This window comes from Sebastes fasciatus, chromosome 23 (genome assembly GCF_043250625.1).
Source record: "Sebastes fasciatus isolate fSebFas1 chromosome 23, fSebFas1.pri, whole genome shotgun sequence".
In the NCBI taxonomy this organism is placed as follows: domain Eukaryota; kingdom Metazoa; phylum Chordata; class Actinopteri; order Perciformes; family Sebastidae; genus Sebastes; species Sebastes fasciatus.
The window spans coordinates 5,034,925-5,060,499 of record NC_133817.1 but is presented as its reverse complement, the minus strand read 5'-3'; the positions used below and the strand labels follow the sequence as shown (position 1 = coordinate 5,060,499).

The following is a 25,575-nucleotide window of genomic DNA, read 5'->3' as shown; positions in this document are numbered from 1 at the left end:
TCACACAGTATGTCATTTCCAGCTCTGGGTGTTTAAAGCACATCCAGCTTGTGTAATATGTGAACCTCAGGTGTTTTTAATGCAAGATAAACTACAACAGAAGACTCTGTACATATGGTATTCTCGCACTAGTGCCAGTTCATCGAAAGCAGATTCTAGTCTGCAACTTCAAAGCCACTATGAAATGAAAAATCCCTTTTTCGATCTTTTCAATGACAAAATCAAACGGCTTTTTATGATGCACACAATTTAAGGCAAAGTGAGAGCTCTCTGTTTTTCGTTTTTTTTATCCTACCTCTCTCTCTATCTAGCAAGCGTTCAACGCCACAGCGGTGGTTCGGCACATGAGGCGGCTGCAGCTTGGCAGCAGCATGGGCAGCAGCATGGGGAGCAGCATGGACGCCTCCAACCCGCCGACCAGGCCGAGCCAGACGCAGAGGGCGGCCCAGAGCCAGGCGGGCCAGAACCAGCCAGCTCCGAGCCAAAACGCCGGCCAGGCGGCGCAGAGCCAGAGCGCCAACGCGGCCGCCACCAAAACCTCTTCCATAGACAACAACATAGCAGCAGCGCCCCGCAAGGAATGTGAGTATGAGTCAGTAGCATCAGAAAGTCAAGAGAACATAAGTCTGTTAGGAAAAGTTAAGGCATCGATAATTGACAAAGCCAATCCCACTGTAGATTAGCAACCGCAACTACACATGTAGGCACAGCAGTGATGTCATTTGGATTGGATGGTGTGTAGAGTGACACTCTGTATCTACATAAGGAATTTGGAAGGTGGCGTCTTTTTTTTATTGTTTCCAAAACTAGAAACACAACAGCAAAAGGTCAATGACATTATTATAAAAACGATATTACCGCTGATCCATCTGCTGACTCTTCCCTCTCAGGTGTAACTGCACCGGTCACCCCCTGCAGTCTGGCATCCGCAGCCTCTTCTGCCGCCGCCGGGGCAGAGCTGAACCGGCCACACCCCGCGGCGGTTCCCACCCCGGTGCTCACGGAGACCAAGTGACGCCAGGTCCCGCGGGGAACCAGCTGGGAGGCCACAGCGCTGTGAGGCAGAGAGACGGAAAGAGACGGAGGACGACAGGAGAGGAAGAGGATCCCCCCCCCCTCTTCTTCGTCCCTCCCTCCCTATACTCACTGCATTTCCACTCGAATTTCCCTCCTAGCAAGTTCCCCGCCCTGCTCCCGGGAGAGCAGAGGACTTTAACCTCCACCCCACCGATTCAAGCCACACAGCGCCATACTGTACACCCAACCACCCACCAGGACGTCGTGTAGGATTCGTCTTCCCCACGGCGACAGCACGGACTCTCATTGAGGATGTTTGCACGCCCAGCTGTGATTGGCTGCTGTCAAATGATGAATGGGTGACGACCGCTGCGAGCTTGAGCAGCAATTTGGTGGTTCACGGTGGGGCCGGTGATTTCATATTATTCAATGTCAGTCAACATCAACTTCCCTCTTGAATCTGGTCTTTCCTGCGACACTTTATTTAGCTTTTTTTTTTCCAAATTCGGTTTGACTGTTGACAACTGGATTGTTTTATTTTGTATTATTAATGTTAAAGGTGGTATGTGTAGATTTTAAAAAGCAAACGTCAAATTGATAGTGCTACTTTGGTATAATTACTGTAAATAAACTAGACGATTGTGACTGTGGTCTTCTTAGTGATGACCCGATTAGTTTACACTAATTTTACTAATGTGGCAAACTAATGTGACAATGATTTATTCACATTAAAACGCAACACATAGCACCTTTAAGACATTTTATATGTCCTTTACGGGCTTGTTTGTCTGTCTGTTTGTGCTTTAAGAAGTGCTTTAAAAGTACCATACGACTGTTGAGATGTGGAAACATGAGTAAGCAAGCGCTTTACGTATTTTTGCACAGAGAAAAGGGTCAGATATGTTCTCAGACACAGATTTAAGCCGCCATCCACTTATGTTTTTATCAGAGAGTAGAGATTGTAAACATTTATAGAAAAAGAAAATAACCCAGAGTGGATGTCAGAGCGTTGTACAAGTTGTCTGAAAGATTCTGATCTTGTTTATTATTTTCTTACTTTATAAGACTTTTATAACAATCACCCTTTAAGGGGACACGCATACAGGTTACTATGAAGCATGCAGCAGGTTTAGGATAGAGGTATTTTACTGGAAAACTGCCTCCAGTTGAGAATGTTAGCGACTACGTGATAGTTTGCCATTTGATTTCCCAAACTAACGAGCAGTGCAGGGCGGTTTTAAGGTGGCTAAAGAATACTTAACTGCTTGCCCGCGGAGACAAAATCCAAGATAGAGAAGCTGCCGCCTGCCGCTGTTCCCCCCTCCCCTCTCTAAAGAAGCCATGATCTCACCTTTTTCGTATCGTCAAGCTGCACCCGGTTCAGAAGTGCTCAGGGAAAACTGCGGCTGCACTGTGAGCTGGTGAATACCGATTTCCCGGTTTTAGGTTGTTCTGTCAGTGTTTTTGGTTCAAGTGTTTGTGGCATCACAGTTAAATGATCCAGCGCTTAAGACGTCATCTGTGTCCTTATTGCAGTGTTGTAGTGACTCGTGACTTGAATATTGAAGACTCAGACTATTCCACCAAGGACTCCAACTCAATCATCTTACTCAGCATGCAGAACTTGTTCCGTTATTTTTAGGCTATTCTGCTATATTGACGCGGTCCTCAACCCTGGAACCGTGCAGCCATGGATGGATTACTGAACGGGCCTACCGGGCCACAGGCCCAAGGGCCGAAGAGTCTGGGTCCCCCCGGTCTTCACCTACAAAATGTCACTAAGAGACGTCACGTATCAACCAGGAGGAGACTCAAAATGACCACAAAGAAACATAAAACGACTACAAAGAGACCAAACAACTACAAACAGATGCAAAACAGCTGCAAAGAGACTCACAACTATGAAAAGGGACAAAACAAACACAAAGAGACACAAAATTAGTACAGAGACACAACACAACTACAAAGATACTCAAGATGACCACAAAGTCACAAAGCAACTACAAAGAGACTCCAAATGATTACAGAGACACAAAGAAACTACAAAGAGACTCAAAGCAACTACACAGAGACTCAAAATGACTACAAAGAGACACAAAGCAACTAGAAAGAGACTCAAAGCAACTACAAAGAGACACAAAATGACTACAAGGAGATACAAAGCAAATACAAAGAGTCTCAAAATTACTGCAAAGAGACACAACACAACTACAAAAAGACTCAAAGTGACCACAAAAAGACACAAAGCAACTACAAAGAGACCTAACACAACTACAGAGACACAAAAAGACACAAAGCAACTACAAAGAGACTCAACACAACTACAGAGACACAAAGCAACTACAAAGAGACTCAAAATGACTGCAAAGAGACAACACAACTACAAAAGAGACACAAAGCAACTATAAAAAGACTCAAAGTGACCACAGAGACACAAAATGGCTACAAAAAGACACAAAGCGACTACAAAGACATTTAAAATAACCACAAAAAGACGGAATTGAAGGGAACCACCAAAATAACAAGGAGGATAGGTCAGTTCTTGCTGTATCCTGTGATCTCTGCCTTTATGACCCAGCAGTAATTGTGACCAGAATCCAGAAGCTTGGTTAGCGTAGCTTGGTTGTCACAATTAGTGAAACATTATGAGCAGCAAAAGCCAAAACATTTTGTTTACAACGAGGCTCCCGCGGTCCGTGACGTACTTCCAGTTGTACTGAGGGTTCGGATTTAATGCAGAGTTTTGAAAACAATCCATTGACTGACTGAAGTCCTCAGCTTGGAGTCCGTGTTTAACGGCTACGTTTGGTATAACAGACCGACTGACTTTGTTTTAATTTGTTCCTGATGACTCTGACGTGACTACAGTAGCTTGGATTATGTCACTGGTTGTTAAGTCCTTCCAGACGTGTTGGGTGCTCACATATCAGATTGTCATGATGCAATTCTTCTGATCCCTTTATGTGAATTGTAGCCAAAGACTAGCATAGGTACGACGACAATTTGGTTCATTCTGCTCGGTGAATTAGATAGAACAGAATTAGTGTTCGAGACACAAGTGTACTAAAAACTAAGGGCTGAACTACAGCTGCAAATTATGTCCCCTTTGATCCCTTCCTAACCTTTTTGCCATTTGCCTTTTTTTTATTATCTACACAGAGTGCTGCTGAAAAGTATCTGCAAATTATTCATAGTGTTTTAATCCGTGAGGCATGTCAGGAGGGTGTGAGACCACGGCTGGATGAAAGTTAAATTACGGTTAAAAATGACAGTAAATCAACACTCAGCCAAACTCTCTGGAATTCACTTTAGCTCGCTGCGTCGTCATGTCTGTTGAGTTCCACCTATTTGGCACCAAAGTTGACTAAAACAAACCGTGACGAGACATATGTGAATGCTATGCAGTCTAAATCTGTCTCCTTCCTCACCATGTTCTCTGACTGCAGCACCTTCTTCCTTCAATGAGCTCTGCAAGGACAAATCCAGTGTGTTTGGATGTTCTGCTCTTTCCTCCTATTCCATAACTAACAATGCAACCCAGTCTCATGGGAAGGCGGATAAATAGCACTACATTACAAGGACATTCTGCATGTCATGAGGACGCATTTTATAGGCTTTTTGCGTGTCATTTGTACGCCACGCAACAAACTACGGTAAGTGTGTGGAGAGCAACAATTTGGCCAAAACAGCACACCACACACTAACAGATTCCATTCATGAATAATAAGAGTCCCGACTCAAAAGAAAACAGAATATCTCGCAAAATCTCTCGTGATTAAACGTGACTTTGGCGGACGACGGGTAGGAAGAATTAGCGATGTTTTTGCACTACTTTGTACTGAAAATTCACGGAGGATGGATGAAGTTATGGAGACATGTTGAATAAACACTTGCGTAGTTGCCATAAATCAACAAGTTGGTCCTCCATTTCTGAGCTCCATCTCACTACTACTTTATGATTCGCCTTTTCCATTAGCTTATGCATTAGCTGCGGCCGTCATGACGGCGGTGGTTGTCCCTCCTTCTTCAATCAGCTTGTTTCTCAATTGGCTATCGTTCTTTCCCACGTGACCGCATCAACGGCTGTCCTCGGGGTTCCTCACACACGACAGGATATCCGAGAGATGTTTCATATTTACAATTTGAAATCAGTGTGGCCAGGGTGGACTTCCGAGCCGATCAGGGGATGTAAAAAAACACTCTTCACATACGTCACACCACAGGAATATCTGGAAAGATAATCTTTAGAACCATCAAAGAACCGGGGCTGTGCTGGCCATTGTCGGGAGAGGGGGAATCGGAGCCAAAATCGGCTTGATTCTCCTGTAGTGTGTACCCGGCATTAGGCTTAGGCAACAAAACCACTTAGTTAGGTTTAGGAAAAACGTCATGCTTGGGCTTAAAATAAGTACGTTAACTAAGTAAAGTACATACAGAAACAACGTAACTTAAGTATGAGAAAAAAACGTGGCAAACTTCACTGAAAAACATGACAAACTTCACTAACGTAACTTACAAAACAAAACTGGTTAAAAGTCGGTAGCATATTTACGTGGATGCTCTTATATTGCAGTCACTTCGGACTAAATGACACGCCAAAACCAAGAAAGACGCTCTTATTGCACGCGTTTTCGTGTCATTCATACGCCTTTTCGTGCTTAATGTGTTCGTCCCCCTCTTAATACTTTACGACCTTCCTTCCCCCATCTGTAGCTCTCAGCCCCAAAACCCATCGGTTCCTACGGTAGATGTAAATCTTTCAATATGATTCACAAATCTTTAGTTGACACAAGACAGAACCTATGGTAACGGAAAAGACTATCAGCTATTGGTTGAAAGTTTTACTTTGAAACTTTGAAACACAGACTACATTGATGTTCGTGCACAGACACATAAGTTGTGAAACTTGTAGACGTGGTTAAAAGCACTGACATGGTTGATGCTTTTAGACAAATCATTCATTTGCAGTTACTGTACACACGTTGTCCTAGCAACTAATCCGGTCATAATAGTTAGTTTAAATGTGCAATTTACAACACCCACAGTGTAGTGTCTCTTACTGCATGACGACACAGTTCACCTTTCAGAAATATATGTGTTAATTCTCACGTTTTTACGACGGGGTCTTGTGTTACATTTTTCTCTACTAAGTCAATTTGTGTAATTATTATTATTATGTGTTACTGAGGGGAACTTTCAACCATATAAGGGCTTTATTCCAATGATCACCTTAATCTGAGTTTTCACTGTAACTGTAATGTGTACATCCCCATTGATTGCTATGCATTTTTTTAACATTTTTTAATTGTTGTCAATGATTTTTTCCTTGGAAGTGGGATCAGGAAACAACACCTATAATATAAAAAAAGTTAGTCGTGGGTGGGGATGCACCGATACCACTTTTTTAAGATCGAGTACAAGTACAAGTACTTACATTTGGGTACTCGCTGACACCGAGTACCGATACGAGTACTTCTCTATGCCAAAAGACCTTCGTTAACAGCCAGCTGGAGGGTGTGAGCGACACACGGCAGACTGGGGAGTCCCGCATACGAGGCGGTGCGCAGCGACCGGCTCTAGGTCGGCTTGAAAAGGCACGGGTGAAGGTGGCTCGCGGCCGCAGCTTTACAGCGCTCCCCGCCCGGATTTCGCCGCACCGTGGACAAAGGGCTCGCTGCGCCCTCTCTCCCTGCCGGGGAGGGCCCCCTGCTCCCGGTGCGACTGTCGACCCCAATCGTGTTGTGCCGCCAGATCGGGGCTCGGCTCACGTAAAAGACGCCAGGGTCTGCGACGATGTCGGCAAACCCCCCGACCCGTCTTGAAACACGGACCAAGGAGTCTAACGCACGCGCAAGTCAGAGGATGCAAGCAAAACCCCGAGGCGCAATGAAAGTGAGGGCCGGCGTGCGCCGGCTGAGGTGGGATCCCACCGTAAAGTGGTATCGGTGCCGTTTTTTCTGAGCCGTTTTGCAAGTACGAGTACATGAGCACAGTATCGGACCTGATACTGGTATCGGTATAGGTGCATCCCTAGTCGTGGGGAATAAATATGTGCAAAACACTGAATCCCTGCTAGACAATTTCAGTCACTTAACTATTAAATATTATTATTATTGACTGAGCCACATTGTAAAAGTAGTGTACCAGGTTTTTTCCTCTGGCACAAAAAGACGCTAATGAATCATCAGCCAACACTGTAAGAATATGTTTCATTAAATGTGATGTCGTCCACGCTTCGGTGTGGACGTTTGGGGTTTACGAATGTATCGCGAGGCAGGCCGAGGGGTTCAGGTTCATGCTGCTCTGTGGTTTTATGTCTGCTGTTTAAAAAAAAAAAAAAAAAAAAAAAAGCATTTTTTCTGAATGAATCTTTCCATGTTTAAAGATGCTACTGTAAATAGATTGTGAATAATGAATGATCATTTTCAAGATAATATTTACAAATGTTTTGCTGTTCAGGCATGTGAGAGTGAATGAGTGAGCGTGTGCGAGTGTGTCGAGGGAAGTTGATTGTATTCTCTATGGAATGTTTAATGTAAAAAAAAGAAGCTAAAATCCCCTTTACTCCCCCGCTGTCATATATATACTGTCCAGCACCGTGTGACTGCCGCCCGCAGAGCTGCACAGTGCGGTTTAACGCCATCAGTGTTCCACCACCACGTCAGTGTCAGTCCCAACTAAACGTGAAAAGCATCGTTTACTGAACTCAGGCTTACGTTTTTTGCCATTCTACTAAAGGAAAGAAATCCAAAGCTGTGACCGACTCAGAAACACACTGTTAAGGACGAGGCTCGCTCTCGTCCGCCCCCTTTTCCCCCTCTTTGAGCTCACACTCCCTTTTTTTTAAAACGAAGACGCCGTCACAAAAAGATGAAAACACACACAAGCATGTCGAGAAAAAGAAAAAAAAAATTGATCCAAGAATTCAACGTCACCATGAGTGTTTGCATAATCGTATATGCCCTTGTATGATGTTAGTATCTCTGTATTATGTAAAGACGTACACGGGTTGAGACGACCACAAAAAGCTGAGTTTCACTTCTACAAACAAGTTTCGATAGGCGGAAATAATCTCATTGGTTAACGCAACCGAGCTATCTAGCATTTATTAAGAGAACTGGATACCATGTTCCGATGTAAGTTGCTCTAATGCTGCACGAATGAAATGGCGTTTATTAGCCTGAAGGCCTTTACACACCGGTGACGAATAAATGACACAAAAAATGCTAAATACTCGCCTGCGAATATTTCACATAAAAACTATTCATACCGGCAGCGATGCAAATTTGCGGTCTTATTTATTATTGTGACAAGGAATGTTGCTATTTCATTCATTAATGACCTTGAAATTTATTACATTAACCTAGTTAGAAATAGCCTTATAAGGCTAGTTGGATATTCAACTAGGCTAGGAAGCTAACGTAGATATATCTTGACTATTTAATCCCGAAAAAAGGCAAAGGCCAGCCCTGTTGCTAACGTCAGGATATAAACGAACTACACGAGTCGGCGTGATGACGTTTAGTAGTCTCATTTGGCCGCTTGTTAGCAACCGCCTTTTTTTAAGACACATAAAGGCTCCAAAATTCACGAGTGGGATATTTCTTGACGTATTTTATTTCGTAGAACAAAACGTTAAAATCTCTTAAACTCGTCTTAACCACAGACCTTATTTCAGGCATCTAACTAAAAACCAATTAAAAAAACTCATTGACTTCCAGACGAGGGAACCGGAGGTGCTAAAATTCAAATTAATGTCCAGGTTTTAGGACTCATTCTTGTAGCACTCTACAGCCTTGTAAAGCTAGTTGTAAATTAAGTTAGGTAGCTAACTATGTTGACTATTTTATCCCAAAAAAGCAAAGGCCAGCCCTGTTGCTAACTTCCAAGGAAGTCAATTACATGTAGCCATTAGCCTTTACTTAGGCTACAGAGTTAGCGGTTTAGCTTCTTTGAACTAGACTAGTGTTTCAATGAGAGCAGCTCTGCCTCTGAGAACTGTTTGTGGGACTGAAACTTTATACAAGCATGCTTTTTAAGACCCGGCGTCTCCCCGTGGGTGTCCTCGTCCAGCTGATCTTGCCGAGTCAGCTGACCTGTATTGTATTTACTCTCTGCATGTTACCACGACGACAACAAACTCCCATCATCCTGTGCACCCGTCGTCATCACGCCGACGACACCCTCATTTCTCTCAGAGCGGGCACTTCTTGTGCTGTGGTGATGATGATGATGATGATGATGACTTTCTGTTAATGGGGCTTGTATATCAGATGCCTTCGACAATCATGTGCACATATCAGAGTTACCATGACGACACAGGCCAGAGCGACTGATTGTGTTTTCGTTTGTCTTTCTCCTGGAATAAATCCTGAATGATCGTAGTATGACTCTTTATTTTTAATGTATTTTTTTTAATTTTTAGAATTAGGACTACATTTTCTACAAATGTACAACTCCAGGATCCATGCATGTGAGTATAAAGCAGACACTCTTTACCACTCTGACCGACATATTGCTTATAGCCTACATATGCTGCACAGCAGATGTTTAGCAGACTGAGCACCAGATGTTGCAAACACATGAGACACATGTTGCCCTCACTAGCACATGTTGGAATTATTAGGGTTAAAGCATTAAAACATCTACAGATGTTACTTCCCCTCTTTGGGTTTACTATTGTATCTACCCTTAAATGATTGTGCAGTTGGAACTAAAGGTTCAGGAAGAGTTCAGATAAAAACACGTTGACAGCTTGAAAAATACTAAAAGAGACCATTTTTTACTATAGTATATCAGTATTGATAAGGTATTGGCTGAAATAAGCAAACCCATTAAAGGGGCAGTATGTTGCATTTAGCATGGCCATTTTCAAAGGGGTCCCTTGACCTCTGACCTCAAGATATGTGAATGTAAATGGGTTCTATGGGTACCCACGAGTCTCCCCTTTACAGACATGCCCACTTTATGATAATCACATGCAGTTTGGGGCAAGTCATAGTCAAGTCAGCACACTGACACACTGACAGCTGTTGTTGCCTGTTGGGCTGCAGTTTGCCATGTTATGATTTGAGCATATTTTTTATGCTAAATGCAGTACCTGTGAGGGTTTCTGGATCAATATTTGTCATTGTTTTGTGTTGTTAATTGATTTCCAATAATAAATATATACATACATTTGCATAGAACAGCATATTTGTCCACTCCCATGTTGATAAGAGGATTAAATACTATTAAAAATACAAATCTCCCTTTAAGGTACATTTTGAACAGATAAGAAATGTGTGATTCATTTGCGATTGATTTACTATTATAATCAATTGACAGCCCTAATTAAAACTGAATAAAAATTAATATGATTTTACTTTTACTTGCTTGTAAGTAACTTACTTTTCACAAGTTTGGAGGTCCCTCCAATTCCACTACGTAGCCAAGATAGCGACCATTGAGGGTGAGAAGTGTCCCGCGTTCCACAGTAAACATTTTGACCGTCACCATCTGGGTACTCATAGTGCACTGCATTTTGCCATACGGTGTTGAGTTTCCCCCCCGTTGAGCAGCGGTATGGCCTCAAGATTTATATATTTGCTCGCCACAGATAAGTTAATATCGGTCGGTTATTAGCGGAGTTTGGCCCCGGTGGTGGAGCTTCCTGTGGTTCATCCTCTTGCTCTTCCTCTCCGTCTCAGTTGGAGCTTTTTCCTCCTGACTGCCTAGTCTATCTCGCTTCAGCACGGAGGAAAGCACACACATTCAATGCTCCTTCAAAATTATTCATCCCTCTGACACACACACACACAAACACACACACACACACCAAAGCACCGAAATGAAAATTGTAAAATCAAAGTGTTTTGCATCCTTTTGACTCTCAAACACAGACGCACACACAAGCAGCAAAGCAGCAGAATTTCAGTTAAAAATCTAAATTGCCTGTTATTTTCACACACACACACTGATACAAACACTGCTTGTTGACTTTGGCTGTCAAGCTGTAAGTGTGTTTGTGCTCAGAGTCACTGATCTCTCTCTGCTTCTTAAACTGATTTCTCTTCATCTTTAATTCAGGGCTTCACCCTCCCATCCTCTTCTCCAGCCCTCTCTCTCTCTCTCTCTCTCTCGCTGCAGGCTTTCTTCCCCTCCTCTCTCCTCCTCTCTCCTCTCTCCCTGCTGTTTTGTTCTTTACTATGCAACATATAAATTATATACGTGTCGTAAAACTAATTACTGACAGATTATCTGAAACAGTGAGATAACACACACAGTTTTTTTTGCAGTAAATAAGAGGTGGGATCACGGCATGCATTTTGAAGTGTGCAAAGACCATCCGTGTCATTTGGACAGACAGTTCTGGATGCAAACAGCAGGGGGTGACGTGATGTTTCCCTCTACTGTCCCTCACTGTCTGTTTGCTAGCAAAGCTAAAAACTAAACCAAACTGTGTGGGAAAACATCTGGCAGTGGCACAATTACAACCAGCAATGACCTCAAGAAACATTTTATTTTGAAGGAAAATGCGCTGGTACAAGACTATGTTCTTTTAAATGCAGTTACAGCGCTGTCGACATAAAGAGGAAATTTGGTCAGTCGGTTAAATCGGCGTTATTAGTCGCGATAAGCCCCATAGATGTGAGTCAGTAGGGGCCTACTACACCCGCTCCAAAGTGTTGCAGAAGTGACGGTATTTTCCTAGCCACTTATCCCAGCCATTTTATTCTTTCTTTGCTTTCTCTTGGCTTGAATTGCTTATCATACTGTGCATTTTTAGGCATTTTATCAGGAATTTTGAGTGACCATGATGCGAGAAGAAACACTACAAACCAATCAGTGATGTAAAAACATGTGGAAAATGCGTAAAATTGCAAAGATGAAATCCCCATAAAAGTGAATGGACGTTGGTTGGATAAGCATACAAATGGAGCTCAGGCAGAGCACTCAAGCCGCGTTTGCATTAGCTGATTGGCATCAGCTGTCTCACTCATGCTTCACCAGCTGACGAGTAACGTCCAATCATTATCCATGCAGTGTTGCTGCTCGGCTTCTTAAGGGCGCCCACAAAGAGCACAGCATTTTCTGCCAAACGGAACTGGATAACCGTTTGTACCACCAAATTGTAAGTTTCTTTATATAAATTGTTTTTGACTGAAAAGATTTGAGCACTGCAAACCAAGAAGCCGTATATAAAGAAGGTGAAACACAATGCAAAGTGTCATAAAACCACCCTAAAAGCTAAGCTCGGCGATTGTCATTTCCGTTGAGTGCACAACAGCCCTATTTGATTTGACTCTACCCTGTAGAAATTCACGCACTGCGCAAGTAACTAGCGTACACAGTGTACTACATTGAAGTGTACTAACAGAAGTATCTGAGTTGAGACACAGCACTGGTCTGACAGAATGTAAAAACAGCAGGAACATGTTTGTATTTCTTGTTATTTAAGCATCTCGATCACCGACTCAAGGTCATAATCCAACTGCTGCTTTATTCCTCGCCTCACCACCGCCGCTGAGTGTTTACGAGCCACAAGAGAGAAACTGCAATTTTGATGGATGCACCTCTTCTCTTTCTCTCTCTCCATCAAACCCTGCCTCTCATTTTTATCGTGTTTAAGATGATTTGTTTCCTTGCATTCACTCCGTGGTCTCGTGATGTGCTCGCCTCCCTCCGGAGCTTTTGGTTTTCCAGACTGAATCGGAGGAATATTTCAGCAGCGTCCTGCTGTTCAGAACATTGCTGCCCACACAAACACATTCCAGTCACTTGATGGACCAGACACACGTCTCTCCCCAAATACTACACATCTACATGTACAGTACAACGTCTCCTCTGACCTCAACCTCTCTTAACACTCTCTGCGTGATGCTGTGGGGCTTAACTGAGCCACTGAGTGTGTGTGGCTATTTGTTTTTTGGTGACCTAGATGTTAATAGTCTTCTTCAAAGCACTGTCACGTTCACACTGATGTTCATCACAGTTACATTTTATATGCAGAAAAGCATTCATACAAAAACATCCACATACCAGCTGATGTTCCAGACTTTAAAAAGCTCAGATGAATAATAAATGAACCTTCTCTCAAACAACATCCAGAATTCTTATTCTCAGTTACACAAACTCTCTGCTCACAACGTCAGTCACAAAAAAATAAGTCAATAAATCCCAACATCATTAAAATTAAATGTAATGTTTCTTATCATTACTTCACCAGGCCGTGAAAACATAAAAGGCATTTTTGAATGCGTCTTTTCTTTGGTTAAGTTCAGTTGGTTGTTGCAGATTGTCCTACAGCGTGTGTTGCAAAAAGCTGCATAAACTAAAAGACTAAAGACTTTCAATTACTTAAAGGGGCTGTTTGTAAGAATCAGAAATGCTTGTTAACAGCGACACCTGTGGCCGTTAAGTCAACGAAAGTCAGCGTCCTGATGCTCGCGCTTGTGCTCGCTCTACATAGACATGAACGAGCATCGCTCCAAACAGTGAGGCGACACACGTCAGCTAAAACCACAATATCACTCTATGTTTCAGCTGCTTGGCAGTAATGTTAGCTGACCAGACGAAGGTCTCTCCATGAATCAGTGCTGATCCTAGTGTTGGCTTTTCCTGCCTCAGCCTCCCGACCGCGGCCGGAGGGAACAGGGGAGACACCGGAGTTTTGGTTGGAGACGATAACGTTTCTCGCTGCGGAGCCCCGTCACTTCACAAGACACGGGAAACCTACCTAAAGCTACGGCCAACACTGTTTAACAGACGGGCTTTACTAGATAACTTTGCGGTTTTGGTGCTTCCGTGTAGTTTGTGTTAGAGTCTGAGTCTGAACAGCATAGCCACACGCGAACGCGCATGGGACACCGACCCGGATTGATTTATATGTGTAAGAAGTTACAAACAGTCCCTTTAAGACTTGACAAAGCTCCAACAGAGCCATAAAAGATATTTCACATCAGGCTGAGTGATACTCCATCTGACTCGTAAACTGACTTTTGACATGTAAAAGTGCCCCTTTAACTAAATTCATAGTTCTCGTGGTCTTGCTGCAGCACGAACGGACCTAACTTTCTTTTGTTTTAAAACATGAACTACTTCTTCCTCAGGTTGCCAGACAGTTGAATGGAAAACAGAATAATGTACCACTCTTTTTGCACTCCCGCTGTTACTGTTACTATTGTCGCTCGCAGCTCACAACGCTTTGTGTGTCGGAGCAAAAACACATGCTATGTGATCACGGCCTGAGAAGAGCTCAGAGCAGCAACTGAATCCAGTTGTAGAAGGCAGCGGAGCTACAGCACAGTACTGCTCCACCTGCAAGAGTAATCATGGAGGAAATACATGTTTGATCCTCTTTCAGGAAACTTATTTTGTCAGGTGACACAGGAACGGTCCTGACCATCACTCTAGGTATTTTAGCAATCAGGGATACAAAAGAGAGAAGTTTATTTACAAGAAAACTATGTCGGTTATTACTATAAAAGTGTGTTTACTCATATGTTGCTATTTCTTTGTCCCTCACATAGAGACCGCCCAGCAGTCTCTCGCTCTCCACGGCCAGTTTTCAGTCCAGGTGGCGGGATTAGTTAAAGCTGGATTCTCCTGCGTACCGTCGTGCTTGCGTAACGCCCGGGCGGAGGCTCCTCCTGCGTTATGGCGTTGAGGTGATGCCCCATCCTCCGCTCCGCAGCCTTCAGCTTCTCTCGCAGCTCCGCGGCCTCCTGCTCGGCCTTGCGTGTAGCTTTGCGGGCGTTCCTCAGGGAGCGCTTCACTTTGCGAACGCGCTCCTTCAGCTGCCGGTTCCTCCTCTCCGACGCGGCCAGGCGCTCCTGTATCTTGCGTCCTCGCTCCTCCTCGTCGAACAGCGCTCCCTGCACCGAGGAGCACAGCAGCTGGAGAAAGGAGGAGATGGAAAGTCAGTTAACGTACAGGAAAGGGAAGTTGTTTTCTTAACAGGCAAACTAAACTGTCGTAAACCACCAGTTGCCATCTTGTCAGCTGGTTGTGTAGTGTGGGAGCACCAGTGATGGGATTTTCCCAGCAGCCTCTCTGAGAAAATCGTTCTGCCTTTGATGCTGTTATTTCTCCCTCTGCTCGTTGTTTTTTCTCCAACACACTTGGAAGGAGGGAGCATGGGGGGGAATAAAGTGGAGGTCCTGACCCTTGTCATTTACATTTGTCCACACAGGCTCCCTGCTACCAGTGCAAAAACACAAGGGGACCGTGTTTATGCGTGTCTGTGTAACATAAATGTATCGCCCCGTGGACTTCCTTTCCCTCGCTGACAATGTGAAGGTCACACACTTTGATGTTTCAGGGGGCCCTAATTTTCCATCTCATTGGTAGACAAGAGCTGACCTCGAACCAGCGGGGTTAACAGGGGTGAGTCACAGTGGGGAAGGCATGTGTCTTCATGTACGACTGCACTTAGTCAAAGGAACATACAGACCCAGGAAGTGTCGTCTAATCCTTCCTTGTGCACTAAGAAATACAGTTGAGCTCACAGCACCACTATCAGGTGGTTGTGTGTTGACACATTCTGGGTCAGTGTATGAATTACTGTGGATATATTGTTTTGCTTTGCTAAATGCATTGAATCAACAGACAGTATATTAAAGGTGCAGTGTGTGGGATCTGGTAGCATCTAGTGGTGAGGTTGCAGATTGCAACCAGCTGAAACTCTTCCAAGCTTGGAGGAGAACTACGGTGTGAATGGCCCTATCTAGAGTCAGCGTTTGGTCAACACATTCTCCCTCCCCACTCATCAAAAACTCGGCTCTAGACTGCCCGTGTTGGGAATTTTTTCGGCCAATTCAGCAGGTTGAATCGTCAGTCCGTCAGTGAGAGAAGTTACTCTGATTGGCCGTTCAGCTTAAACGAATCAGTGTATGAGAAGAGAAACGGACGTGAGTAAAGTAAAGAAAATGATCGGTAAACGCTGCGTTGCTTCATGTACGTATCATAACAACGGCTTGTATATCCGCAGTCTTCGGCCTTCCGGTTTCCCTTTTTGAATGACAAATACAGACTACCGCGACCTGCTTGTATGGAGAGTTATTTCATCTCACGTGGGCAAAGAACGTACGGTGGTAACTGGCTGTGTTCGAGTGCAACATTTTGGCCAAGACAAAGACGACGTGAAGCTACGCAACTGGTGGCCTTCATCGCTGCTGGTTCTCTGATGTCGGGTTGGTGTGTTGCCTCATGACAACACAATCACTTAGTTAGGGTTAGGAAACGGTCGTGGTTGACATTACCTTCATTGACGAACAACTCCAGCTACGTAATGTAGATATTAACGGCTCATTCTAAGGTAACGAAAACACAACGATTCTTATTTTCAGGTGATTATACACTGAAGAAAACATATTACTATTACATTTCATTTCTGCCCATAAATCCCCCTTAATGTTACAAACTGTTCCTTTAATAATACCAGTTTTTTTTCGTCCTCTCTTGGCAATGAAGAACACATTCACATACTGCCAACAGAACTTGCTGTGGCCTGTTTCACACCAGCTTCAGATGGCTACAGAGGATGAGGGCCTCAATAGTTACTTTCATATATTCTAAGGTGTGTCTATAAGAGAAATATGATTTTATCAGAGTAAGGTTTCGGAAATATTTGCTTCTTTTTAAAGTAAAAAATGTACTGTGTTGACTCTGAAACAAGGTTCTGATGTGCAAAGATTTAGCATGTTATGGAATATACTGCATACATTTAATTATAAGGTCAGTTAAATTAAAAGTAACTTTACATTGGAGCTACTTTTTACTGAAGTTTGCACTGAAGTTTGTGTGAAAACTGTTCACAGTGAAGGTCTGTGGATCATCCTGAGTAATTTCTGAAAAAGGGAGGGTTGCATTTGTTTTGACATGCAAAGGTCTCCAGCTGGAATTGAACCAGGGTCATTGTAATTACTCTGCATGAGCCTGAGACCACTGGGTCAAGGGGGACAGCCCACTGTTGAATTTTTTAAAGGGGACATATCATGCTCATTTCCAGGTTCGTACTTGTATTTTGGGGTTTCTACTAGAACATGTTTACATGATTTAATGTTAAAAAAAACACATTATTTTTCTCTTACTGGCTGTCTGAATATACTTGTATTCACCCTCTATCAGAAACGCTCCGTTTTAGCTCCTGTCTCTCTAAGATTCCCCTCCCGAGTCTGCTCTGATTGGCTTGCGAGAAAAATATGTTGCACCTTTGCAAAGGTCAAGTAGTGGGTGATACTGTATATTCTACGTTCTATGTTTTCTGATCTAGACAGCCAGCAACTGACTGGGTTGTCTTATTTCACAGTTTGTGGGTTGGTAGGTACTCTAGATACCCAAATGTATGAGCACAAGCACTGAAAAAGGTTAGTTTTCCATGATATGTCCCCTTTAAAATGTAATTTTCAATGCTGTAAGTACAAACTAAATCCCATTCATCTCCTTTGTACTGCAGTGGAAGCATAAATCTCAGAGGATGGATATCTAACAACCAACCAGTAATTTGGTTGAACCCTTTAAGGGAAGTCTCTTTCTTCCCATTTAGCAAATCCAAATTACATAACATTGGTACTTTTTTTTTTACAGTTTGAACCCGTTCTCATGCTCATAGGAAGCCCCTCAGTGGGACGCCCCCAACACACACACACCACCTGTCAAAACATCCGGGTGTTACCTGCCTGCTGTTAAGCATCATCTGTACAAACAGTATTTAGAGCACATGCACGAAATGTCCTCAAATAAGTGTACAAAGGTTTTAACACAGATAGACGGTGTCTCTTTTGTGCAAACCTATCAAACGTCACACTAACAATGGAATAAAAAAGACTGTATGTAATATGAAAAGAGTCCACAGATAATTATTACCCAACTTTGCAGTTTTCCTTCAGCTCCACGGTGCGTTTTAGCATCTTTCAGCTCATTGTTTTGGTTTCACAGGCAGAAATTTTGTTTTGGTTGAGTCGCACCGCTCTCATTGTGGTGTACAGTCTCAGCAGAAAGTCGAAAGTCGACACAGTTACTGTACGTACTAGCCGTTGAACACAGTGAAGCATTTAGCAGCTGAAAAACCAGATATTTCTTTGAGGAGTTGGTGGAGACAAAAACAGAGCTAAAAGCAGAGTGTATGTTGAACTGACATTCGTCAAGGTGGCCAGACACACTGTTGGATGTATAAATTAGCAATTGTTACTAATATGTTTGCCATATCAACTTTATAAGGAGAAACTGTCAATGTTGTGTTTACTACTTGTTGTGCTGCCTGTGTGTGCATCTAACATCGGTAAAACACGATGCTTCTCAGATGACAGTATGTGTTGTTCACAGGCGGCAACCTCCGGGTCTGAAAAGTGAAGCCAATGCGAAAGTGTCTTAAACTTGCATTCTTTCTAACAGCCAGTAGGGGGCGACTCCTCTGGTTGCAAAAAAAGAAGTCTGATTGTATAGAAGTCTATGAGAAAATGAGCCTACTTCTCACTTGATTTATTACCTCATTAAACATTGTAAACATGAGTTTATGGTCTCAATCGCTAGTTTCAAGTCTTCTTCAATACAGCATGATGTTCATTTAGTAAATTATGGTCCCATTTAGAGTCAGATAGACCATAAAGCAGGGGATGCTTTAGGGCGTGGCTACCTTGTGATTGACAGGTCGCTACCACGGTGTTGTCCGTGTTTTTGTCTTACAACTTTAACCCTTTCAGTGTGATTTCAGTTCATGAAATTATAACATTTTGTATCCTAAAAGTTTCAGCGTTCAGCTGTACTTAGCTCCACCTTCTCGTGTCACTTCTGGTTCCAAAAAACCAAGATGGCCCAACTCAAGGCTGCAAAACAGCAGTCCACAAATCAATGGGTGACGTCACAGTGGCTACGTCTACTTCTTATAATACAGTCTATGTTTGTTCAGTATTGTTAACTCATCAACAGGTTAACAAAGAAAGAAAGAAAGAAGACAGGGTCAGAGAAAGGCAGAAAAAGAGGGAAAATAATGAAAATAGAGCTTGTTAACAAAAGAGAGAGTCAATTTTCTAACTTTATATAGAGACACCCCCTTCTGAACACACATGCACTTAGTATCTTGAGCTTCACTATTGACGTCAAAGAGACAAGCCGGGATTTCTCCTCTTCCCCTGAGGTTTTGTTCTGCTTTGTGTGAGTGTGTGTGCGTAGGGATGGGTGATTAGAAAACAGAGACAAAAAGAGAGAGCGAGAGATGAAGAGATAGAAGGAACAAAAGGGAGGCCGAGAGCAGAAGAACAACATTAGTTTAGGCAGATTAGACAGAGAAAGTGGGAGCTCTAACTACTGAGTGAAACAGGCAGACTCTGTTGTCTTCCTTTCATCCCCTCTGAGCGTCCACATAAAATGTTAATGGGAGTCTGAAAACTAGTTAAAGGTGTTTACACGGCTGTTACAGCTGGAGTATTCCCCTCGCCGTGGTTTATAATCAAATCATTAGAGCGCATGTAAACATGGAAATGTGCTGATTAAGAAGTATTTTTGGGGGATTCGCGTCTCTCTTGCTATCAAGCGAAGGATAAAGAAAAATCTGAAAAAAACAAAACAGGATATCTTTCAGGGAGAATCTGTGTTAAACCGATGAACGGTGGGCTTACAGGAGTGTCGCTGTAAAAGCTGCTCTGAGTGCCTGCTGCTAAGAGGAGGCTTGAACAAAAGCTAATTGAAGGTTCTGGCAGAAGAAGTGGATCCTTCTGGGGGTGCGTCTGGTTCCCACGAGGCTGAAACCAGAAGCAAACATCCTCCAATTTTAAGGGATGTTTTGTGTTTAAACTCCAGCTGAAAGATGTCTTAAAACCTCAAAGCACTCGAGATCCCGCGGAGATTGATAGATAGTGAAATGAGAAATTGGATCTTGTTGCTTTTAATTTAATTTTAATCACAGTCCAGGAAAAACAGAAAGAGAGAAAAGAGGGTTTTTCTTTCAGCCTTAGATCTGATACATGAAGGGGAAGAAGACGGTGCTTCCATCTCGTCATCTACCATAAATTCCAGGAGTAAAACACCTGTTTTGTCCCGCCTCGCCTGAAGGTCGCAGACTCTACATGCGAGTGCTCGTCCTCTAAATGAGAAGTGTGTTTAACCACTAGCTCGCTGACCTTTGACCATATAGCTCAGAGCCTGCAGGTCAAAACCCGAAGAGAAAGGAAGAGGAAGACGCCACAGCATTGGATCTTTCCTGATTAGTTTGGCAGTTTTAACTGCTGACAACAACAAAAAATGCCATAAATCAACTTCGGAAGTAATTAATCGTGTCTTTCTCAACGTCTGCTGCAGGCAGCGGTCGGGTCAGTCAGGAAGAAGGTGCAACGTCCTCACTGTTACTGCGATGACGCTCAGAGATCAGTTTAAACATTTTCTGTCACAAATTACACAAATAGATGCAAATGCATTGATTTACAATTATTATTATGATGCTAATGATGCGGGTGCTGTGCAAAGTACTTTCAGTCTTTTGGGGCAAGTCGAAGCCAAGTCTCAAGTCAATGGAGAAATGTCAAAGTCAAGTCTCAAGTCGACGGAGAAATGTCAAAGTCAAGTCTCAAGTCAACGGAGACATGTCAAAGTCAAGTCTCAAGTCGATGGAGAAATGTCAAAGTCAAGTCTCAAGTCGATGGAGACATGTCAAAGTCAAGTCTCAAGTCAATGGAGACATGTCAAAGTCAAGTCTCAAGTCGATGGAGACATGTCAAAGTCAAGTCTCAAGTCGATGGAGACATGTCAAAGTCAAGTCTCAAGTCGATGGAGACATGACAAAGTCAAGTCTCAAGTCAATGGAGACATGACAAAGTCAAGTCTCAAGTCAATGGAGACATGTCAAAGTCAAGTCTCAAGTCGATGGAGACATGACAAAGTCAAGTCTCAAGTCGATGGAGACATGACAAAGTCAAGTCTCAAGTCGATGGAGACATGTCAAAGTCAAGTCTCAAGTCGATGGAGACATGTCAAAGTCAAGTCTCAAGTCGATGGAGACATGTCAAAGTCAAGTCTCAAGTCGATGGAGACATGTCAAAGTCAAGTCTCAAGTCAATGGAGACATGACAAAGTCAAGTCTCAAGTCAATGGAGACATGTCAAAGTCAAGTCTCAAGTCGATGGAGACATGACAAAGTCAAGTCTCAAGTCAATGGAGACATGTCAAAGTCAAGTCTCAAGTCAACGGAGACATGTCAAAGTCAGACTTGAAAGAAAGTCTCAGTTTTTAACTGATCAAATCAAGTCTTTAAGCTCTAATTTAAGTCAATTCTTACAACACTTGAGTCCAAGTCATGTCTCAAGCCCTGATCTTTATGGCTTAACTCCGACCTGAGTCTCAACTCTCAAGTCTACAACTCTGATACAAATACGGTGAACTTGAAGGAACTGTAACGACACAGTGCCGTCCAAATGAAAAGCTCTTCAACATCTAAACAGTTGCCGTTGGATCCTTTCAAAATGAGGGCAAAGACTTGTGCAGCTCCATCTCCAGCTGCCGTGTTCTGTCTTGTCTGAAGTGCGACCTGCTCAATAACTTCACTCAGAGGAGGCGCGATAATAAATGCAGCAGACCTTTTCTTCTTCTGTTGACGGGGTTCGGCTTATCTCTGGTCCCAGGTCAGCAAATATTACTTCATGCATGCCGATATATAAATCAAAGCTGCATACTGACACACTTTCAAACGGCTGCCTGGCAGAGATGTGGATCTCTGCTGCTATTTGACCTTTGACCTCTGGATGGTCTGTATCCTGTCTGCCCTGAGGAGACAGACGGACGGACCTCAACCAATCAGCTTTGAGTATTTATTTATCTTTTTGAAGATCAGAACGGTGAGTGTGTATGGCTCTGCGCTGTAGTTAACGTGTGTTTCTAGTGATCCTCACCACATTCCTGTCAGCACAGTCACAACTCAAGGATTAGGTGTACACACACACACTCCGAACCAAATCCTCGCTCTGCCGTCTCACTTTTCTTCCACTGAATTCACATTTTAGCTACAACAGTATATTCATATAAACCCCAAAACCGTAACAATAGTTGTAAGCACACTCCCACCCACCCCCCTCCTATCTCCCATCTCCAGGTCCCGGCACCCTGCTGCTGCTTGTCTGGACTGTCAATCTGTTATCTCCGTGGTAACGAGATGGTGTCGGGTTTGTTTACATCCTCTGTAAACACCAAGAAAGCTGAACTGGCTGAAATAAGAGACATTTTTATCTTATTCTTCCCAGAAGGTAATGAGGTTTGCACAAGAAGATGGGAGTTTTGTTTTCAAGGAAGCAGCAAGCATTACTATGGCAACCAACTATCCCATCATGCTGTCCTCAGGGTTACAAAATTCTTGGCTTTAGACTTTTAAATGGAGAACAGTTGCATGATAACATTGCACTACTATACAGGAAGCCCTACCCTGCTGTCCTCCTGGGTGTCCCACTCGGGGCTGAAGGTGTGGAAAGGCTGGCTCCCTTGGGTGCAGTTGGAGAACTGGAAGAGGCTGGAGAACGTGCGCCTGTTGTCGGACGTGTCGGGGAAGATGGCGTCCTGGAAGTTGACGCCGTGGGGGAGGATGTTGTAGTTCTCGTCCATCCTGTGGAGGAGATAAACAGGAAAGCTGTGAGCAGAAGCTGCTGCAGAAATTATTGGGTTGTACAGTAGTGAACTGCATCAACCAAATCTGTTGCAAGCTTCACAGGTCAATGCATTCTATATGTTAGAAATGTATATTTAATGAGCCTGTAGTTTACTGCTTTGCAGGTAAAATCTTCCTTTGCAAAATAACTTTGCAACCACAGCTGTCTGATCGATGTAGTGCATAAAAAGTACAACATTTAAAGTCTCACTTAATGGAAATACTTAGACAGCCTTGAGTGGTATACCTCAAAATGATATTTAAACACAGTAATCTTGTTTGAGTGTAGATCACAGTCTGCTCCAAAACAAACTGACAAGAGACAAGAACTATTAGAGGGTTATTTTAAAGTTGCTATTCTGCAAAAAGTTTTTATGGGAAGCTGTATTATTTTAGTGACAACAATAACATTTCTAGACGGAGTTAGTATTTAGAGTCCAAATGTGTGTTGGAACTATTTTGGATAACTGTTGTCCTTTGCACCTCACCTGAGGAAGAAGAAGTAGGAGTAGTTCTCCATCACGGTGTGGGATTGGCAGGACAGGTACCCGAGTCCGGTCAGGTTGAGCCTTGATCCCGATGGCACCTCCAGCATGCTGCCCCAGGCCTGATCGCACAGCAGCTCCACCTCGGCGGAGTAGAGCAGCCCTTCCTCCGCGCCCTCGTACCCGTACCCGAACCCGAAGGGCAGCGAGTTGTACAGGCTGCCCGCACCGCCTCCTAGTGGCTCCCGGTGGATGGCGAGGACCCGGGCGTACACGATGATCTCTGCCAGCTCCGCCCGGCAGACCTCGCTCAGCGGCCGCCACTCAGAAGGCAGCTGGCACCCGTGCGTAAAAGTGTCCATATGCGGGAAGACGCACAGCGCAATGAGGATGAGAGCCGTGGGAAACATCCTGGAGAGCATTTTTGTAAACTCTGTGGTGATGCTTCACTGAAGAAAAGTTTGATTTTAGGTTTAATTTTAGGTTTGATTCATAGGTTTAAGAGAAAAAAGTCGTTGTATTATGAGAATAAAGTCATAATATTATAAAGTAGTAATTTTACGTGTTATTTTCTTTTTTCTCGTAAAGTTATGACTTTATTCTCGTTATATTGCAACTTCTTTTCTTGTAAAGTTATGACTTTATTATTGTAATATTACGACTTTTTTTCTCGTAAAGTTAGGACTTTTTTCTCGTAAAGTTACAACTTTTTTCTCGTGATATTCCGACTTTTTTTCTTAATATTACGACTTTTTTTTCTCATAAAGTTACGTCTTTATTCTCATAATATTACGACTTTTTTTCTCGTAAAAATTATGACTTTTTTCTCATAAATTTATGACTTTTTTTCGTAATATTACGACTTTTTTCTCGTAAAGTTATGACTTTATTCTCTTCACTGAAGAAAAGTTTGATTTTACTAATTGATTAAAATTTACTTTTTGTTCTCTTCAAGCACACAAGTTGCTAAAAGTGAGTTGAAAAAGCAAAAAAAAAAAAATTGCGTTTAAAGAACTAAACTTTTGATGGTTACCTGGACGCTTGACGATGCTCTACTTCACCAAAAACCTCAAAAAACATGCAAAGTAACTTTTTGCACAAAATTCAACCATGCACAGTGCATCTGTCCAATTTAAAATTTACTTTTTTGTTCTCTTCAGGCATACAAGTTGCTAAAAGTGAGTTAAAAGAGCAAACAAAAAGTTGCATTTAAAGAACTTGATGGTTACCTGGACGCTTGAGGATGCTCTACTTCACCATAAAAACTCTAAAATATGCCAAGTAACTTTTTGCACAAAATTCCACTATGCACAGTGCATCTGTCCAATTACTAAACTTGCATAAACTCCTTGTTTTTCTCTTCCAGACTCTTAAAGAGAACTCAAATAGTCAAATCAATTCTGCAGAAAGTTAAACCTCTCCAACCTGTTGCTGTGCTCCCAGTGTTTCCACCTCATCTGTCTGTCTGCTGCAAGAGAGACAAGCTTCACCAGCGCTCACTGGTGCTGCGTTCAAGGACTGATGTGACGCTCCGACATTTGAAGTTTCCATGTGAACTGGTCTGTGCACTCTATAGTGCTGTCTTGTTGGAATATATCAATATGGTGGATAAACAATCAATCAAGCTTTATTTATATAGCACCTTTCAAACAAGTCAAATGCAATTCAAAGTTCTGTACAGACGACTGACAAAAAATAAAGTTTGTTGAAAATGGATTTAGAGACTAATGCACACAAAACAACCAATATAAAAGTTAATTGAATAAGAAAGCAATAAAAGCTGGGTATTTAAGATAATAAAAGATAAATAAAACACAAGGAAATAAAAAATAACAATAAAAATAAATAAATAAAAAATTAGGAAACTACACAAAATAAGCAGATTGTATTAAAATAATGAAACTTTAATAAAATAGAATAAAATAGATAATGATCAGCAATAAAATGTTGATCAAACCATATAAAGTAAAATAAACACTATAATAATGATGATAAATAAATTAAGTATGAACAATAAAACCGTAAAATTATAAAATTATAAAATACTACATAAGCGTTAAGATTTAAAACCTGTTGAACTGAATAATGTCCTTAACACTGTAAAGCAAATAGTGCATCCATCATAACACATTATTTTATTTATTTTATTTATTTTATTTATTTTATTTATTTTATTTATTTTATTTATTTTATTTATTTTATTTATTTTATTTATTTTATTTATTTTATTTTATTTTATTTTATTTTATTTTATTTATTTTTTTGTTTTATTTTATTTTATTTAAGTAATAGTAGAGTGGTTATTCTTTTTTCCCACCAGATCATCATTGAACTGAACTCTTTTGGATGCAACTCTTGAGAAGTTTCCAATTTTCCATTAACGCACTTGAAAGCATCCAAGAGGATCAGCGAGGGGAAAAAACAATCAGTCCCAGTGAAGTAGGAAAATGATTTGTGTTCCTGTCT

General features: G+C 42.3%; 3 protein-coding genes across 5 annotated transcripts in view; 1 reads left to right on the top strand and 2 right to left on the bottom strand.

Moving 5' to 3' along the window:
• camk1da (calcium/calmodulin-dependent protein kinase 1Da) overlaps window positions 1-4,782 on the top strand; it is a 56,232-nt gene extending 51,450 nt beyond the window's left edge. Inside the window, exons 10-11 of the mRNA XM_074624975.1 lie at window positions 312-582; window positions 891-4,782. Of these exons, the coding sequence (XP_074481076.1) occupies window positions 312-582; window positions 891-1,015 (396 nt within the window). The 3' untranslated portion in view covers window positions 1,016-4,782. The remainder of the gene's footprint in view (window positions 1-311; window positions 583-890) is intronic.
• nudt5 (nudix (nucleoside diphosphate linked moiety X)-type motif 5) overlaps window positions 1-25,575 on the bottom strand; it is a 102,317-nt gene that overhangs the window by 69,051 nt on the left and 7,691 nt on the right. The gene's annotated exons all lie outside the window — the stretch shown is intronic.
• Window positions 12,982-24,638, bottom strand: ccdc3a (coiled-coil domain containing 3a). Of its 3 annotated transcripts, none has more exons than XM_074626187.1 (4): window positions 24,535-24,638; window positions 23,113-23,558; window positions 22,405-22,582; window positions 12,982-14,894 (listed from the first exon to the last, which is right to left on the bottom strand). In XM_074626187.1, exons 2-4 carry the CDS (start codon window positions 23,529-23,531, stop codon window positions 14,589-14,591), a joined length of 903 nt encoding a protein of 300 aa, XP_074482288.1. In that variant the 5' UTR covers window positions 23,532-23,558; window positions 24,535-24,638; the 3' UTR covers window positions 12,982-14,588. The 3 variants fall into 3 exon arrangements, with proteins under 3 accessions (XP_074482288.1, XP_074482289.1, XP_074482287.1); XM_074626188.1 differs by lacking the exon at window positions 24,535-24,638 and adding an exon at window positions 24,143-24,251; XM_074626186.1 differs by having other exon boundaries at window positions 23,113-24,572.